The sequence below is a fragment of the Polypterus senegalus genome, chromosome 2 (assembly GCF_016835505.1).
Source record: "Polypterus senegalus isolate Bchr_013 chromosome 2, ASM1683550v1, whole genome shotgun sequence".
Taxonomy (NCBI): Eukaryota; Metazoa; Chordata; class Cladistia; order Polypteriformes; family Polypteridae; genus Polypterus; species Polypterus senegalus.
In genome coordinates this window covers 161,802,710-161,820,320 of record NC_053155.1, presented here as the reverse complement: position 1 = coordinate 161,820,320, position 17,611 = coordinate 161,802,710, and the positions used below count along the sequence as shown (strand labels likewise).

At 40.8% G+C, this 17,611-nt stretch overlaps 1 protein-coding gene across 3 annotated transcripts in view; it reads right to left on the bottom strand.

The window, feature by feature from the left end:
• Positions 1-17,611, bottom strand: part of usp16 (ubiquitin specific peptidase 16) — a 210,019-nt gene that overhangs the window by 3,590 nt on the left and 188,818 nt on the right. For all 3 annotated transcript variants that reach the window (XM_039744906.1, XM_039744907.1, XM_039744908.1), the window contains exons 16-17: positions 15,199-15,285; positions 12,688-12,835 (exon numbers count right to left, since the gene is read on the bottom strand). In XM_039744906.1, coding sequence (XP_039600840.1) covers positions 12,688-12,835; positions 15,199-15,285 — 235 coding nt within the window. The remainder of the gene's footprint in view (positions 1-12,687; positions 12,836-15,198; positions 15,286-17,611) is intronic.

Here is a 17,611-nt window from a genome sequence, read left to right as displayed (position 1 = left end):
TGAGCCTATACAGTTGAAGCAAAAGAAGATTAAGAGGTGACATGATTGATGTTTAAAATTATGAAGGGATTTAGTAAGGTGGATCGAGACTAGGACATCAAGAACACAGGAAGTAAGTTAGAAACTTGTTAAGGGTAAATTTCGCAAAAAAACATTAGTTTTTCTTTACACAAAGAACGATAGACACTTGGAAAAACTACAAAGTAGTTTGGTAGACAGTAAGACTTTAGGGACTTTCAAAACTCAACGTGATGTTTTTCTGGAAGAAATAAGTGGATAGGACTTGTGATCTTTGTTGGGCTGAATGGTCTGTTCTCATCTAGATTGTTCTAAAATAGAATAGAATAAAATATCATAACAAAGTTGATTTATTTCAGTAATTCCATTCAAAACGTGAAACCTGTATATTAGATTCATTCATTACACACAGACTGATGTATTTCAAATGTTTATTTCTTTTAATTTTGATGATTATAACTGACAACTACTGAAAGTCCCAAATTCAGTATCTCAGAAAATTAGAATATTGTGAAAAGGTTCAATATTGAAGACACCTGGTGCCACACTCTAATCAGCTAATGAACTCAAAACACCTGCAAAAGCCTTTAAATGGTCTCTCAGTCTAGTTCTGTAGGCTACACAATCATGGGGAAGACTGCTGACTTGACAGTTGTCCAAAAGACAACCATTGACACCTTGCACAAGGAGGGCAAGACACAAAAGGTCATTGCTAAAGAGGCTGGCTGTTCACAGAGCTCTGTGTCCAAGCACATTAATAGAGAGGCGAAGGGAAGGACAAGATGTGGTAGAAAAAAGTGTACAAGCAATAGGGATAACCGCACCCTGGAGAGGACTGTGAAACAAAACCAATTCAAAACTGTGGGGGAGATTCACAAAGAGTGGACTGCAGCTGGAGTCAGTGCTTCAAGAACCACCACGCACAGACGTATGCAAGACATGGGTTTCAGCTGTCGCATTCCTTGTGTCAAGCCACTCTTGAACAAGAGACAGCGTCAGAAGCATCTCGTCAGGGCTAAAGACAAAAAGGACTGGACTGCTGCTGAGTGGTCCGAAGTTATGTTTCCTGATGAAAGTAAATTTTGCATTTCCTTTGGAAATCAAGGTCCCAGAGTCTGGAGGAAGAGAGGAGAGGCACAGAATCCACGTTGCTTGAGGTCCAGTGTAAAGTTTCCACAGTCAGTGATGGTTTGGGGTGCCATGTCATCTGCTGGTGTTGGTCCATTGTGTTTTCTGAGGTCCAAGGTCAACGCAGCCGTCTACCAGGAAGTTTTAGAGCACTTCATGCTTCCTGCTGCTGCTGAACTTTATGGAGATGCAGATTTCATTTTCCAACAGGACCTGGCATCAGCACACAGTGCCAAAGCTACCAGTACCTGGTTTAAGGACCATGGTATCCCTGTTCTTGATTGGCCAGCAAACTCGCTGACCTTAACCCCATAGAAAATCTATGGGGTATTGTGAAGAGGAAGATGCAATACGCCAGACCCAACAATTCAGAAGAGCTGAAGGCCACTATCAGAGCAACATGGGCTCTCATAACACCTGAGCAGTGCCACAGACTGATCGACTCCATGCCACGCCGCATTGCTGCAGTAATCCAGGCCAAAGGAGCCCCAACTAAATATTGAGTGCTGTACATGCTCATACTTTTCATGTTCATACCTTTCAGTTGGCCAACATTTCTAAAAATCCTTTTTTTGCATTGGCCTTAATTGATATTCTAATTTTCTGAGATACTGAATTTGGGACTTTTATTAGTTGTCAGTTATAATCATCAAAATTAAAAGAAATAAACATTTGAAATACATCAGTCTGTGTGTAATGAATGAATCTAATATACAAGTTTCACTTTTTGAATGGAATTACTGAAATAAATTAACTTTGTCATGATATTCTAATTTTATGACCAGCACCTGTGTGTGTGTGTATATATATATATATATATATATATATATATATATATATATATATATATATATATATATATACAGTGGTGTGAAAAACTATTTGCCCCCTTCCTGATTTCTTATTCTTTTGCATGTTTGTCACACAAAATGTTTCTGATCATCAAACACATTTAACCATTAGTCAAATATAACACAAGTAAACACAAAATGCAGTTTTTAAATTATGGTTTTTATTATTTAGGGAGAAATAAAATCCAAACCTACATGGCCCTGTGTGAAAAAGTAATTGCCCCCTTGTTAAAAAATAACTGTGGTGTATCACACCTGAGTTCAATTTCCGTAGCCACCCCCAGGCCTGATTACTGCTACACCTGTTTCAATCAAGAAATCACTTAAATAGGAGCTGCCTGACACAGAGAAGTAGACCAAAAGCACCTCAAAAGCTAGACATCATGCCAAGATCCAAAGCAATTCAGGAACAAATGGGAACAGAAGTAATTGAGACCTAACAGTCTGGTAAAGGTTATAAAGCCATTTCTAAAGCTTTGGGACTCCAGCGAACCACAGAGAGCCATTATCCACAAAACAGTGGTGAACCTTCCCAGGAGTGGCTGGCCGACCAAAATTACCCCAAGAGCGCAGAGACGACTCATCCGAGAGGTCACAAAAGACCCCAGGACAACGTCTAAAGAACTGCAGGCATCACTTGCCTCAATTATGGTCAGTGTTCACGACTCCGCCATAAGAAAGAGACTGGGCAAAAACGGCCTGCATGGCAGATTTCCAAGACGCAAACCACTGTTAAGCAAAAAGAACATTAGGGCTCGTCTCAATTTTGCTAAGAAACATCTCAATGATTGCCAAGACTTTTGGGAAAATACCTTGTGGACTGATGAGACAAAAGTTGAACTTTTGGAAGGCAAATGTCCCGTTACATCTGGCGTAAAAGGAACACAGCATTTCAGAAAAAGAACATCATACCAACAGTAAAATATGGTGGTGGCAGTGTGATGGTCTGGGGTTGTTTTGCTGCTTCAGGACCTGGAAGGCTTGCTGTGATAGATGGAACCATGAATTCTACTGTCTACCAAAAAATCCTGAAGGAGAATGTCCGACCATCTGGTCGTCAACTCAAGCTGAAGCGATCTTGGGTGCTGCAACAGGACAATGACCCAAAACACACCAGCAAATCCACCTCTGAATGGCTGAAGAAAAACAAAATGAAGACTTTGGAGTGGCCCAGTCAAAGTCCTGACCTGAATCCAATTGAGATGCTATGGCATGACCTTAAAAAGGCGGTTCATGCTAGAAAACCCTCAAATAAAGCTGAATTACAACAATTCTGCAAAGATGAGTGGGCCAAAATTCCTCCAGAGCGCTGTAAAAGACTCATTGCAAGTTATCGCAAACGCTTGATTGCAGTTACAGTATTGCTGCTAAGGGTGGCCCAACCAGTTATTAGGTTCAGGGGGCAATTACTTTTTCACAAAGGGCCATGTAGGTTTGGATTTTGTTTCTCCCTAAATAATAAAAACCATCATTTAAAAACTGCATTTTGTGTTTACTTGTGTTATATTTGACTAATGGTTAAATGTGTTTGATGATCAGAAACATTTTGTGTGACAAACATGCAAAAGAATAAGAAAACAGGAAGGGGGCAAATAGTTTTTCACACCACTGTATGTACACATATATACACACACACACACACACACACATACATATATATATATATATATATATATATATATATATATATATATTGTGGTCCCGGCGGGCTGGAGCCCGCCCGGGCCGCCCAGGAGGATGTGAGGAGGGCTTGTGCCTCCTCCAGACCGTGAGGCGTCCGTCCTGGTTCTGTTGGGGCCACGGGTCGAGGGCATGGAAGCCCTACCCTGTAGGGGCCGTGGTCACCGCCAGGCAGAGCCCCAATGCGGTTTATCCCGCACGGTCCTCGGCTGGGGCTGGAGCCTGGCGGGCGCTGGAGGACCGGAGGAGGCGAGTGCCTCCTCCAGACCGAGTGGGCGGCCGTCCTGGTTATGCAGGGGACCTCGGGTACAGGGCTTGGAAGCCCAGCCCTGTAGGGACCGTGGCCACCGCCAGGCGGCGCCCAGTGCCTGTTTATTCGGGAGCCCGGCACTTCCGCCACACCAGGAAGTGCCGGGGAAGACGACAGGGGCGCCGGACGGCTTCGGGTGCGCAGCGGCATTTCCGCCACACGGGGTGTGTCCGCTGGAGATTGCGGGAGCAGCTGGAGCCCATCCGGTTCCTATAAAGGCGCCTCCCTCCAGTCATTGACAAGAGTCGGGTGGAAGAGTGGCAACGTCTGGAGGAGGAAGGAGGCGGTGGGAAGAAAAGAAAAGAAAAGAAAGAAAGAGAGAGAGAAAAGGAAAAGAAGAAAAGAGAAGGCATTGGAGTGGCCTGGACTAAGGAGTATTGGGGTTGGTGAGCAGAGTTATATAAAAGAATAATGAAAAATAAACCAGTGTTTGTGGGTGACATTGACGTGTCTGCCTGTCTGTGTCCGGGGCGAGGTTCACAATATATATATATATATATATATACAGTAAATACACAAATACATATATGATGCATATGTGCGTATATATAGACACACACATACACACTATATATATATATATATATATATATATATATATATATATATATATATATAGTAGACCCCTGCGAAGGTTCAGGGTTTGCGGATTTTTCCTTAGAACCTAACTATTAATTGTTAGCGGAAAGCTAGATTTTTCATGGCTTTTTTCATGGCAATACTGTGCTGTAGAGAGAACAGGAAGCAACCGCCGAGGGAAATGCGGTTTGGGATGGTGAAAGTAGCCAATCCGAGAGTGTTATTCATTTCTTCTTGCTGCTGATTGACTGCTGCCCTGTGATGCGTCTCCCGCTGAGTGTCCTCGTGCTTTCCTTTTTGTTATTGTATTCATTTTGTTATTCTTAAACACACAAGATGTCGGCAAAACGCCCTGCACCTTCTAAGGCTTCTTGCAGTGAGCCTAAGTGCCAGAAGAAGTTTAAAACACTCCAGGAGAGGGTTGAACTACCGGATGTGCTCCAGGAACTAAAATGTTATGCTGCAGTAGTGCGCCACTATGGCATTAATGAAAGCACCGCACGCTACATAAAGAATAACGAAGCAGCGATCTGGAGTACCATATTTGTAAGTTTCTGTGATAGTGCCAAAAAGGTAACGACCGTAAGGAATAAAAATATTGTCAGAATGGAATCTGCCTTGGCATTGTGGATCACCGACTGCAGGAAGAACAACATCCCCTTGGACGATAACATCATCCATGAGAAAGCACGGAAATTGTACCAGCAGTTCGCTACAGGAGACAACGTAGCAACTTCCCATCACAATGTTCCTGAAATCTTTTAAGAAAAGCCAACACAAAACCCCACCAGAAGAAGACCCGTCCAAACATACGACTCCTAATGAAGTGCCTGAAGAAGAGGCACCACCCGAGAAGTTTTAAATCCTCTGCATTGTATTGCACAGGTACTTCATCAACAATATCATTCATCATTGGTGAGTACCCGTACATTTTACTGTATTATAATTAAACGAAATTATGTATTTACTCTACTTATAACAAAGAAAACGCGCTTGCATGAATTACAGTACGTATAGCGGTAACATCGGTATTTTAAATTCTGGCACCATGGGAGACATAGCAGTACAGTACTGTACAGTAGACGGGTTTAACTTTTTAGGTAATGTATTAAGGTAATTTTTTAGGTAATGTATTAATGTATTAAGCTGAGTTTGCAATGAAATTAAAGTGCTTTGGGGGTATATTGTATTTAGGGTTTAAACTATAAAAATAGGCATTTAAAAGACATTTTTTAACCACATCCAAAAGTCTCGGTTTTTCACAATTCGCGGGTGCTCTAGGAATGTAACCCCACGAATTTTGGGGGTGTACTGTATATGTATATTGTCGAAGATGGCTGGGATGGGACCCGGCCGGGACGCCCAGAAGGACCGGAGGAGGGCTTGCGCCTTCCCCAGACCATGTGGGGGCGACCACCCTGGTACTTTTGGGGGCCACGGGTAGAGAGCTTTGAAGATCCATCCTGTACCTGTAGGGGCTCGTGGTCACCGCCAGGGGGTGCCCCAATGCCTTTGGAGCCCCGGAAGGGCTGGTGGGAAGAAGACTGAGGACATCTGGAGTGCTTCCGGGTACACAGCCGGCACTTCTGCCACACTGGGGAGTGCCGGGGGAAGATTGCCAGGAAGCACCTGGAGCACATCCAGGTGGCTATAAAAGGGGCTGCCTCCCTTCATTCAGGGCAAGAGTCGGGAGTGGAGTAGGACGGAGCTCAGGAGGAGAGATAAGGAGGCGGCCTGAAGAGAAAGGCATTTGTGTTGTGGCCAGGACTTTGGGGTTTTTGCACTTTATTGATTTGTAAATATGTTAAATAAATGTGTGTTGGGTGACGTCAACATGTCCACCTGTCTGTGTCCGGGCTGCTCAAAAAATTAAAGGATCACTTTTTAATCAGAGTATAGCATCAACTCGATGAAACTTCTGGTATATTGATCTGGTCAGTTAAGTAGCAGAGGCGGTTGTTAATTAGTTTCAGCTTCTTTGGTGTTAATGAAATTAACAACAGGTGCACTGGAGGGGCAACAATGAAAGATCCCAAAACAAGAATGGTTTAACAAGTGGAGGCCACTGGCAATTTTCCCTCCTCATCTTTTCTGACTGTTTCTTCACTAGTTTTGCATTTGGCTACAGTCAGTGTCACTACTGGTAGCATGGGCGATACGTGGAGCCTACAGAGGTTGCACAGGTAGTCCAACTTCTCCAATATGTGCCATTGCCAGAAGGTTTGCTGTGTCTCCCACTATAGTCTCAAGGTGAATGGAGGAGATTCCTGAAGACAAGGCAGTTATTCTAGGAGAGCTGGACAGGCCGTAGAAGGTCCTTAACCCATCAGCAGGACTGGTATCTCGTCCTTTAGGCAAGGAGGAACAGGATGAGCACTGCCAGAGCACTACAAAATGACCTCCATTAGGCCACTAGTGTATATGTCTCTGACCAAACAATCAGAAACAAACTACATGAGGTTGGCCTGAGGGCCCAATTTCCTCTAGTGGGCCCTGTGCTCACTGCCCGGCACCGTGGAGCTCAACTGGCATTTGCCATAGAATACCAGAATTGGCAGGTCCACCATTGGCACCCTGTGCTTTTCACAGATAAGTGTAGGGTCTCCCTAAGTACATTTCACAGACATGAAAGGGTCTTGAGAACCCATGGAGAATGTTATGCTGCCTGTAACATCACTCAACATGACCGGTTTGGTGGTGGGTCAGTGATGGTCTGGGGAAGCATATCCATGGAGGGACGCACAGATCTCTACAGGCTAGTCAACAGTACCTTGATTGTCATTAGGCATCACGATTAAATCCTTGGACCCATTGTCAGACCCTATGCTGGTGCAGTGGGTCCTGGGTTCCTCCTGGCGCATGACAAAGCCCAGCCTCATGTGGCGAAAGTATGCAGGCAGTTCTTGGAGGATGAAGGAATTGATACCATTGACTGGCCCCCACGCTCACCTGACATAAATCCAATAGAACACCTCTGGGGCAAATATGTTTCGGTACATCCGACACTGCCAGGTTGCACCTCAGACTGTTCAGCAGCTCAGTGACGCCCTGGTCCAGATCTAGAAGGAGATCCCCTAGGACACCATACGTCGTCTCATTAGGAGCATGCCCCGATGCTGTTAAGCACGCATACAGGCACATGGGGGCCATACAAACTACTGAGTACGATTTTGAGTTGCTGCAGTGAAATTTCGGCAAAATGGACTAGCCTGCCGCATAATTTTTTCACTTTGATTTTCAGGGTGTCTTGAAATCAGCCCTTTGTAGGTTGCTAATTTTCATTTCCATCAACCAATGTGGCATCCTTTCGTTCCAAACACGTTACCCAGTCCATATCAGTATAAATATCTAGCATGATTATTTCCCCATTGAGATCTGATGTGTTGTCAAAGTGTTCCTTTAATTTTTTGGAGCAGCTTATATATATATATATATATATATATATATATATATATATATATATATATATATATATATATATATATATATATATATATATATATATATATATATATAGTGGCACGTGGCTGGGGGTGGTACTGTCCCGTGATGCCCAGGAGGACCACTAGTGGGCGACCGCCCTGGTTGCTTTGGGGACCACGGGTAGAGAGCTTGGAAGCTTAATCCTGTAGGGATCCGTGGTCACCGCCAGAGGGTGCCCCGATGCCTTTGGAGCCCTGGACCTCAGCACTTCCACCACACTGGGGTGTGTCGGTGGAACATTGCCGGAACACACCTGGAGCACATTCGGGGGACTATAAAAGGGGCTGCCTCCCTTCATTCCGGGCTGGAGTCAGGTGGAAGAGGACGAGGTCTACGAGAGGAAAGAGGAGGCCTGAAGAGAGGAAAGGTATTGTGGAAAGAGGCCTGCACTTTGGGGTAATTGGTGCTGCGGCACTGGGTTGGGACAATGTCCGTCTGTCTGTGTCCGGGTTAGTTCCCATATATATATATATATATATATATATATATATATATATATATATATATATATATATATATATATATATATATATATATATATATATATATATATATATATATATATATACACACACACACACACACACACACACACATACATACATACATACATACATGCACATATATAAATATATACATACACATACATAAATACACATTTACAGTCATATGAAAAATTTTGGGAACCCCTCTCAGCCTACATAATAATTTACTCTACTTTCAACAAAAAAGAGTACTGGGGTGTTTTCCGAACAAAGATTTTTAGTGAAGCAGTATTTAGTTGTATGAAATTAAACCAAATGTGAAAAAATGGCTGTGCAAAAATTTGGGTACCCTTGTAATTTTGCTGATTTGAATGCATGTAACTGCTCAATACTGATTACCTGTAACACCAAATTGGTTGGATTAGCTTGTTAAGCCTTGAGCTTCATAGACAGGTGTGTCCAATCATGAGAAAAGGTATTTAAGGTGATCAATTGCAAGTTGTGCTTCCCTTTGACTCTCAGGCATTCATGTAGAGGGAGAAGTACAATGTTCTAGAATGGCCATCACAGTCCCCTGACTTTAATATCATCGAAAATCTATGGGATGATTTGGAGGAGGCTGTCCATGCTCGGCAGCCATCAAATTTAACTGAACTGGAGAGATTTTGTATGGAAGAATGGTCAAAAATACCTCCATCCAGAATCCAAACACTCATCAAAGGCTATAAGAGGCATCTAGAGGTTGTTATATTTGCAAAAGAAGGCTCAACTAAGTATTGATGTAATATCTCTGTTGGGGTGCCCAAATTTATGCACCGGTCTAATTTTGTTATGATGCATATTGTATATTTTCTGTTAATCTAATAAACTTAATGTCTCTGCTGAAATACTACTGTTTCCATAAGGCATGTCATATATTAGAAGTTGATACTTTGAAAGCTCAGCCAATGATAAACAAAAATCCAAAGAATTATGAGGTGTTCCCAAACTTTTTCATATGACTGTATATATATATAAGGTTCTGCTGTAGACTGTGTGCTTATTTATTGTACTACTTGGAGCTTGTACTGTACTGTTGTGGGGAGCAAGGGAGAAGAGCTCCCCATTTGTAAATTAATATGTTTGTTACTGATGAGTGTGTGTGTGTGTATATATACACTCACCTAAAGGATTATTAGGAACACCTGTTCAATTTCTCATTAATGCAATTATCTAATCAACCAATCACATGGCAGTTATTTCAGTGCATTTAGGGGTGTGGTCCTGGTCAAGACAATCTCCTGAACTCCAAACTGAATGTCAGAATGGGAAAGAAAGGTGATTTAAGCAATTTTGAGCGTGGCATGGTTGTTGGTGCTAGACGGGCCGGTTTGAGTATTTCACAATCTGCTCAGTTACTGGGATTTTCACGCACAACCATTTCTAGGGTTTACAAAGAATGGTGTGAAAAGGGAAAAACATCCAGTATGCGGCAGTCCTGTGGGCGAAAATGCCTTGTTGATGCTAGAGCTCAGAGGAGAATGGGCCGACTGATTCAAGCTGATAGAAGAGCAACTTTGACTGAAATAACCACTCGTTACAACCGAGGTATGCAGCAAAGCCTTTCTGAAGCCACAACATGCACAACCTTGAGGCGGATGGGCTACAACAGCAGAAGACCCCACCGGGTACCACTCATCTCCACTACAAATAAGAAAAAGAGGCTACAATTTGCATGAGCTCACCAAAATTGGACAGTTGAAGACTGGAAAAATGTTGCCTGGTCTGATGAGTCTCGTTTTCTGTTGAGACATTCAAATGGTAGAGTCAGAATTTGGCGTAAACAGAATGAGAACATGGATCCATCATGCCTTGTTACCACTGTGCAGGCTGGTGGCGGTGGTGTAATGGTGTGGGGGATGTTTTCTTGGCACACTTTAGGCCCCTTAGTGCCAATTGGGCATCGTTTAAATGCCACGGGCTACCTGAGCATTGTTTCTGACCATGTCCATCCCTTCATGACCACCATGTACCCATCCTCTGATGGCTACTTCCAGCAGGATAATGCACCATGTCACAAAGCTCGAATCATTTCAAATTGGTTTCTTGAACATGACAATGAGTTCACTGTACTAAAATGGCCCCAAAGTCACAGATCTCAACCCAATAGAGCATCTTTGGGATGTGGTGGAATGGGAGCTTGTGCCCTGGATGTGCATCCCACAAATCTCCATCAACTGCAAGATGCTATCCTATCAATATGGGCCAACATTTCTAAAGAATGCTTTCAGCACCTTGTTGAATCAATGCCACGTAGAATTAAGGCAGTTCTGAAGGCGAAAGAGGGTCAAACACCGTATTAGGTGAGTGTGTATATATATATATATATATATATATATATATATATATATATATATATATATATATATATATACACACACATACATACATACACACTCATCAGTAACAAACACATTAATTTACAAATGGGGAGCTCTTCTCCCTCTGCTCCCCGCAACAGTACAGTACAAGCACCCAGTAGCACAATAAATTAGCACACAGTCTACAGCAGAACCATTCTCCTCTTTGCCAGAGTCCCTCCCGACTCTGGCTCCTTGAACGGAGTGAGGCAACTCCTTTAAAGATACATCTGGGACTGTTCCCAGGGCTCATCAGGATTAAATGAAACTATTCCCGGGAAACTCAAAGTAAAATAGCATTGTATAGCTCTCCCTGGCTGCCCCCACGGAACCCAACAGGGCTGTGCCAAACTTCAACTCCTAGAATGCCCTACGGGAATCCCTGGTGCCACAGCCCCCCAGGAGGGCTACCCTCTAGTATCCTGGAGAAGGTAGTGCCTTGTGGATGCTTTATTCCCCAGTCCTTCCTTCCAGCTGGTGTCCTAGCCACCTCTCTCTCTCTTTCTCTCTCTTATATACATATATGTGTATGTGTGTGTGTACATGTGTCAGTGTGTTTCTAATTTTTTAAATGTGTGCTGCACAACCCACACCAACAAATATATTTTTGCATTCCCTCTTTATTGTTCTTTAATATTGAAAAGAATACAGCATTTAAAGAAATTTGTACAACAGTGCAAAATATTACAACAGCTTCATCTATTTAGCAAATTGTACATTTACAGAGATTATAATGGGCGGTGAATTTACACAGCCTCTAATATATAATTTGCTATTTAAAAATTTTTACATGGCACATAAAGCCAGTAACGAAAAAATAATCAAATAAAACATTCATGTTATTAAATCAGATAGAATACTACGACACAAGTCACCAACATTACATGATGAAAGAAACCATATCACCATCAAGGAATGCAAATCATAAAGTAGTTATTGAAAACAAATTGTGATAGAATTGTAAAGAAATGTTAATAGTGTGAACACTTACACACAAGTTAGACTCTTCCTATAAACTTTCACAGATGAATGGAAATGCAGGCCCACCATGTTAGACAATTTTCTTGGGAAACCAAAGTTCTTTGCCTCAGTTTAAAAGTATCTAACAAATGCTACAGTTCTAAGAAGTGTACAAGTCGGACTGTGTAAGTGAATGTGTTGAGCAGATCCTTTCAAAGAGAACCACGAAGTTCAAATTCTCTTAATGCAATTTTTTTTTTCCTTGTTTTTTTAATAACTATTACTGAACTTACTGAGGACATTACAACAAGTAAAACACAGCTCAGTCAAGAATACAATTAAGTACAATATTCTCCACCTTAATCTTTAAAAGCAAGTTACTAAGAATATTGTTTAAGTCACCCAAGGTTCATATGAAGATTTTATACTGGAGGATGCAGGACAGATTCTAGCAATAGCAAATGATTACTTGCTGTTTCCAGTGTTTTGTATGGAACCGCTACATGCACCCACTGCTTCAAAGCTATTTATATTTTTTTACAGTGATATGAATACAGTAATATAATTAAAAAGAAAATATATACTAAAACAACTTGGAAAAAAAATTAGTCAATTTACAAATGTGAATCAACAGCATCATATTATTACATCAGAAGAAATAAAAACATAATTAATGTAGTAATTAAAAGTCTGGTCAAAATGAAAACCAGAAAGTAAAGCTGTCCATATATATAGCATACAGGAACTGTGTTGTATGGAAACCCATATTAAACTATGGTGTTAACTGTACTTACTTTCAGGCACTGTTCCATTAAGGTGCTCCAAACACTGGGTGTTGCTTTGGACCTTAACAAAGGCAGTGTAATGTCCAGACCGCATGGTCCCACTGTGCTCCACTACTCCGTAAAGGCTGTACAACACTTGTTTATCTCCTGTAACATTCTTAAACAAAAACTTGCCATGAGAATTACTAAGAACCACTGTCGATTGACGTTGGTTCTCCTTCTGAAGCAAGTTCATTATCATTAACCATACAAAAATAACATTTCAGTCAAAACCTATATAATCAGGTGGCTACATATGATTTAAATACCAGCACCTGGCAAAAGAAAATAATACTATAAGATCAGTCCTTTTCACACTACACATATGTACACTAAAGACAGACTCAATCCAGCTGTGATTGCGTACTTTACATTTTCTGTATAGTCAACTGTAATTTAGTGCACACTATGTGTTAATACTGAGCACCCACAGATTTTTGCACATATTATTGTGTATTCTTATTAGATGGGCTGGGGTTTTGTGAAAATTCTATTACTATTGTTGTCTGAAACCTTTTGACTGTTTATTATTACAGTTCAAATAATATTTAATCCCAAAATGGAAATGGGGTATCAGAGCACTTTTGAGGATAACACAGTTAAGGTAAAAGCAAGTACCATACATACTCGCGGATAAGTTCTCTCGCAGATATGTCGGGAGTTGATTTTACAGTATAATTTCTGGTACAGTAGAACCTCTGGTCACGAACGTTTCGGAACAAATAGGGTTACGACCAAAAAGTTTTCCAAAATGTTGCATCTGTTCATGACTACATGCTCTGGTGGCGAACAAAAACACTGGCGGCCAGTTTCCCTATGCACGTTCGTAAGCGCCAATGATTTCCCATTCTCCGTTTTTTACATTTTCTTTTATTTGCATATACAGGGCCTAACAAAGCAGCTGATTCTGCAAAAGGAATTACAATGTTAACCAAGCAGAGGCCTCAAGTGCTGGAAGAGGTGGAAAAACTGTTGCTAGTGTGGTTGAACGAGAAGCACCTTGCAGGGGATAGCGTAAGTGAGGCAATCATATACGAGAAAGCCAGGAAGATTCATGGCAATTTGCTGAAAAAAAATCCTTCTTCAAGTGGCAAAGGTGAGGCATTTAAAGCCAGTAGAGAATGGTTTGAAAAGTTTTGCAAGAGAAGTGGCATTGAATTTTTTTCCCCTGTGCTTAAAAAAAGTGTTTACAGTGAGCGGTTTGTAAGTTTCTAGCACAAACTCTTACAATGTTAGTTTTCTCTGTTGTTCAAGGGTTTCTCAGTGTTATGCAACGTTTGTACATTTAGTTTACTATTAAACTGTGCTTTCTATGGTGTAATTAACTATGTTTGTACTTAAAAAAAAAATATTTACATACAGTTCACATGGTCTAGAACAGATTAATTGTATTTACATACAATCTTATGGGGACATTACGTTCGGGTCATGTCCAGAGTTTTGGAATGAATTATGGTCGTAACCAGAGGTACCACTGTATTTTATAATGTCGGTCGTATAAGTCAAATGAGGGAAACTCACGCTATTGGTACAAGGGATTATGATATGTTAACACCCACCTAAGAGAGTAACCACGGAGCACACTGCCTTGTTTTTCTATGTGGGTGCGGCAATGTGCTGTATCAGCGCATGCTTCTAAGTGCTCGCGCTCTCTGTCTCTATTGTGCCTATGTGACCACATGGTAATACCCGAACTATTCTGAAGCAACATTGGCTCTGATTTGTGTTTTTTGTATCTCACTCCCTCATACAACTTTATCGTAAGAGCATCCCTTATAAAATCAGCGTTCGATCAGAAGAAAATATAAAGCTGGTTTTAAATTAAAGTAGCAAAAGAAATTAGTAACTGTGCTGCTGCAACAAAATTCGATGCGTGTGGGAAACTGATGCGAGATTGGAGGAGGCAAGAAGATGTGTAAAAAAAAAAATGTAAGTGTCGTATTTTTAAACGGGCATATAAGTCGGGGTCTAATTTTATGATCGATTTTTCCTGTTTCAAGACCCGACTTGTACGTGAGCATATACGATATATGTTGTTCTCCACATTTGAGAAAAACGCCAGTGTCAAAGCTTACAAACGTTATGATTGACTTCAGAGTTTTTTTTTAATGACCCACAGGAAATATGTATGGACTTTTAAAACATACAACATTTGAGATACAAGAGTTAGTTCAACACAATTCCTAAAAGACTTCAATGGAACCTATTAGGCAAACCGTTTCCTTAAGAAAACTGCTCCTCTTTAGTCCAACAAACAGCAGCCTTTTAACTTTTTTCCTATGATGAATCCAAAATACTTAAAAATGATAGTAAGGTATTGTGCTTGTGTATTGATAGTTGGCTGTTTAAAATTTGTTGAAAATGTACTCTCAGTTAATTAGCTAAAAACAGAACTAAGCATAGTCTGATTGCATGACAACACTCATATATGACTAACCCATTTCACAAAAAAATTATAACTTAAAAATATATTACACATACCTTGCAACCAACAGTACAAAATGGGGCCAAATCAAGGATCTGGGGAAACTGCACATGCCTATTTTCTTTACATATGCCGTATCCAGTCTAAAGAAAGGAACAAAAATTCAATCTTCATTAAATTTTCATGAGAAAACATTGTCTTTGTCTTTAAAACAGTCCATGGTCACTTTATTAGGTATACCTATCTCATACTCGTTAGGACCCACTTTTACCTCCAGAACAACCTACATTCATTAAGGCAACAAGGTACTTTAAACCTTTGTTTCTGTCCCATACTAACTCAGTAGCATTACTCGCACAATTCCAGCAGATTTTTTGGCTCTCCCATTCTAGATCACTTGAAAGATTCTATATTAGATTGAATTCACAGGATTGTACAATATATTAAGAGTAAACTAAAGTTTCTGTTGTGTGGAAGCAGCTTGAAACGATGCATGTTTTGTGACATGAAACTTTACCCAGCTGGAAGTATAGATTTGAAAAATTGTAGACTGTGGCCATATAGGGATGCACATGGTCACAGACAATAATTAGGTATGCTGCTCTGCTGATTTCATTACACACACTACTATGATACAATTTATAGCCTGTACTATTAACACAAGGCAGGATGAATCTATACTTTCTTGCTGTTTTCTCCAAATTCTGACCCAAGCTGCAGTAAAAAAACAAAATCAAGATCTTTCAGACTATTATCAATCATTGTTTTTAATGATTACAAGATCTTTGTTGCTTCATCATCCACCTTAGCCAAAAAATATACAGAAGAACCCTTTGTGGTCACCTGCTACAAATTTCAACTTGCTGTGCATTCAGAGATGCCCATTTAAACATTAGTGTTATAAAGAACTTTTACTGGAGTACTTCTGAACAATCCATTAGCCTGAGTGAGTCTAGCCATTTGTCAATTATTAACCATCTGTTTTTACCCATTTACCTGCCATTACTCATTGAATGTTTTTTCATTAGTGTACTATTTTTGGTATACACTAATTGGTTAAAAATTTCAGGAAGGTGGCTGCTTCTGCAATGCTGAAACCACCATGTCTGACACAAACATATCCATTCTCAAAGTAATTTAAATCATGTACCTTGCCCACTCTGATGTTTGGACAAAGAAACCAAACTCTTCCCACATCTGTGTGCTTTATGCACTGTGTTGCTGCTTTATGATTATCTGCTCAGAGATGCAGGCTATCACCATTTACGAGAGAGTGTTCTTATTAAAGTGTTTATCATGTCCGCATGTATGTATATTTATATAACCATTGTTATAATGTCAATACAGATATTGTCTTTCTACACTGATATTTATTCATCACTTGGAATATCAATCACTAATAATAAAGCATCTATATATATAATTGACTAAGTCACCCGACCATGGGGTACGCACAACAGAGACCATGGGATACGCATGACACAGCCACACCCGCCAACTCACAGAGCCCCGCTCACCAACTCTGAGACCATTGGATATGCACGACAGATCCCTGCCCGCCAACTCTAACCCTCCTCCCGTGTCATGGGATATGCACGACAGAACCCCGCCCACCAACTCTAACCCTCCTCCCGTGTCCATCCTCGCTCTCAAAGCATGCGCATTGCCAGTTCATGTTCCTGCATGCAACACCTCACCAAACACAGCCTCAGTCGCTTTCATCTCTGCTATAGTCCACATGAACCTCTGAGCCACGTTGACTTTTTATTGTTCTTTTCGGTTCAGGCTGCTTTTCTATATATATGATCGACCAAGTTGCCTGACCATGGGGTACGCACGCAGAGTGTAAAACTATCGCAGCTGCTACCTCACAAACTGTCCTTATTCCCCAGAGTTCCCTGACCCCATCAGATTCAAATTTGCCTTTTACTTTTACAGACAGACAATTTCCTGTTAGATTGGCCTTTGCAATGACAATTAATAAGGCACAGGGCCAAACTTTCAAAAAGATATGCCTGTATCTGCCAAAACCAGTTTTCAGTCATGGACAATTGTATGTTGCTCTTCCCAGAGTTTCATCTTTTCATTCACTCACAGTCGTATCCTTAAACCCACCCCATTTGGACAACTGTGTCTTTCAGGAAGTGTTCACCCATCAATAAATAATTATGCAGCATAGTTAGTTAACATATAAGACACAAACGATTTTTATAATCATGAACCAGAGAAAAGGACTTTTTTTAAAAAAACAGATTCTTGGATTTTCATGTTTCATTCAGAGATTTAGATATACAATTGAAGGCATTATTTTTTCTCCTTGGACAACTTGGTATAAAATAACTGTAAAGTTAAGAGTCAAAGTAGACTTCCTTCGGAAAGCTAACATGATTTTGGCAGTGTTAACATCCTGCAAAAAATGCATGGGCAAAACATGAAAAGCAATGATAAGATTTTAACTAGGAAAAAACA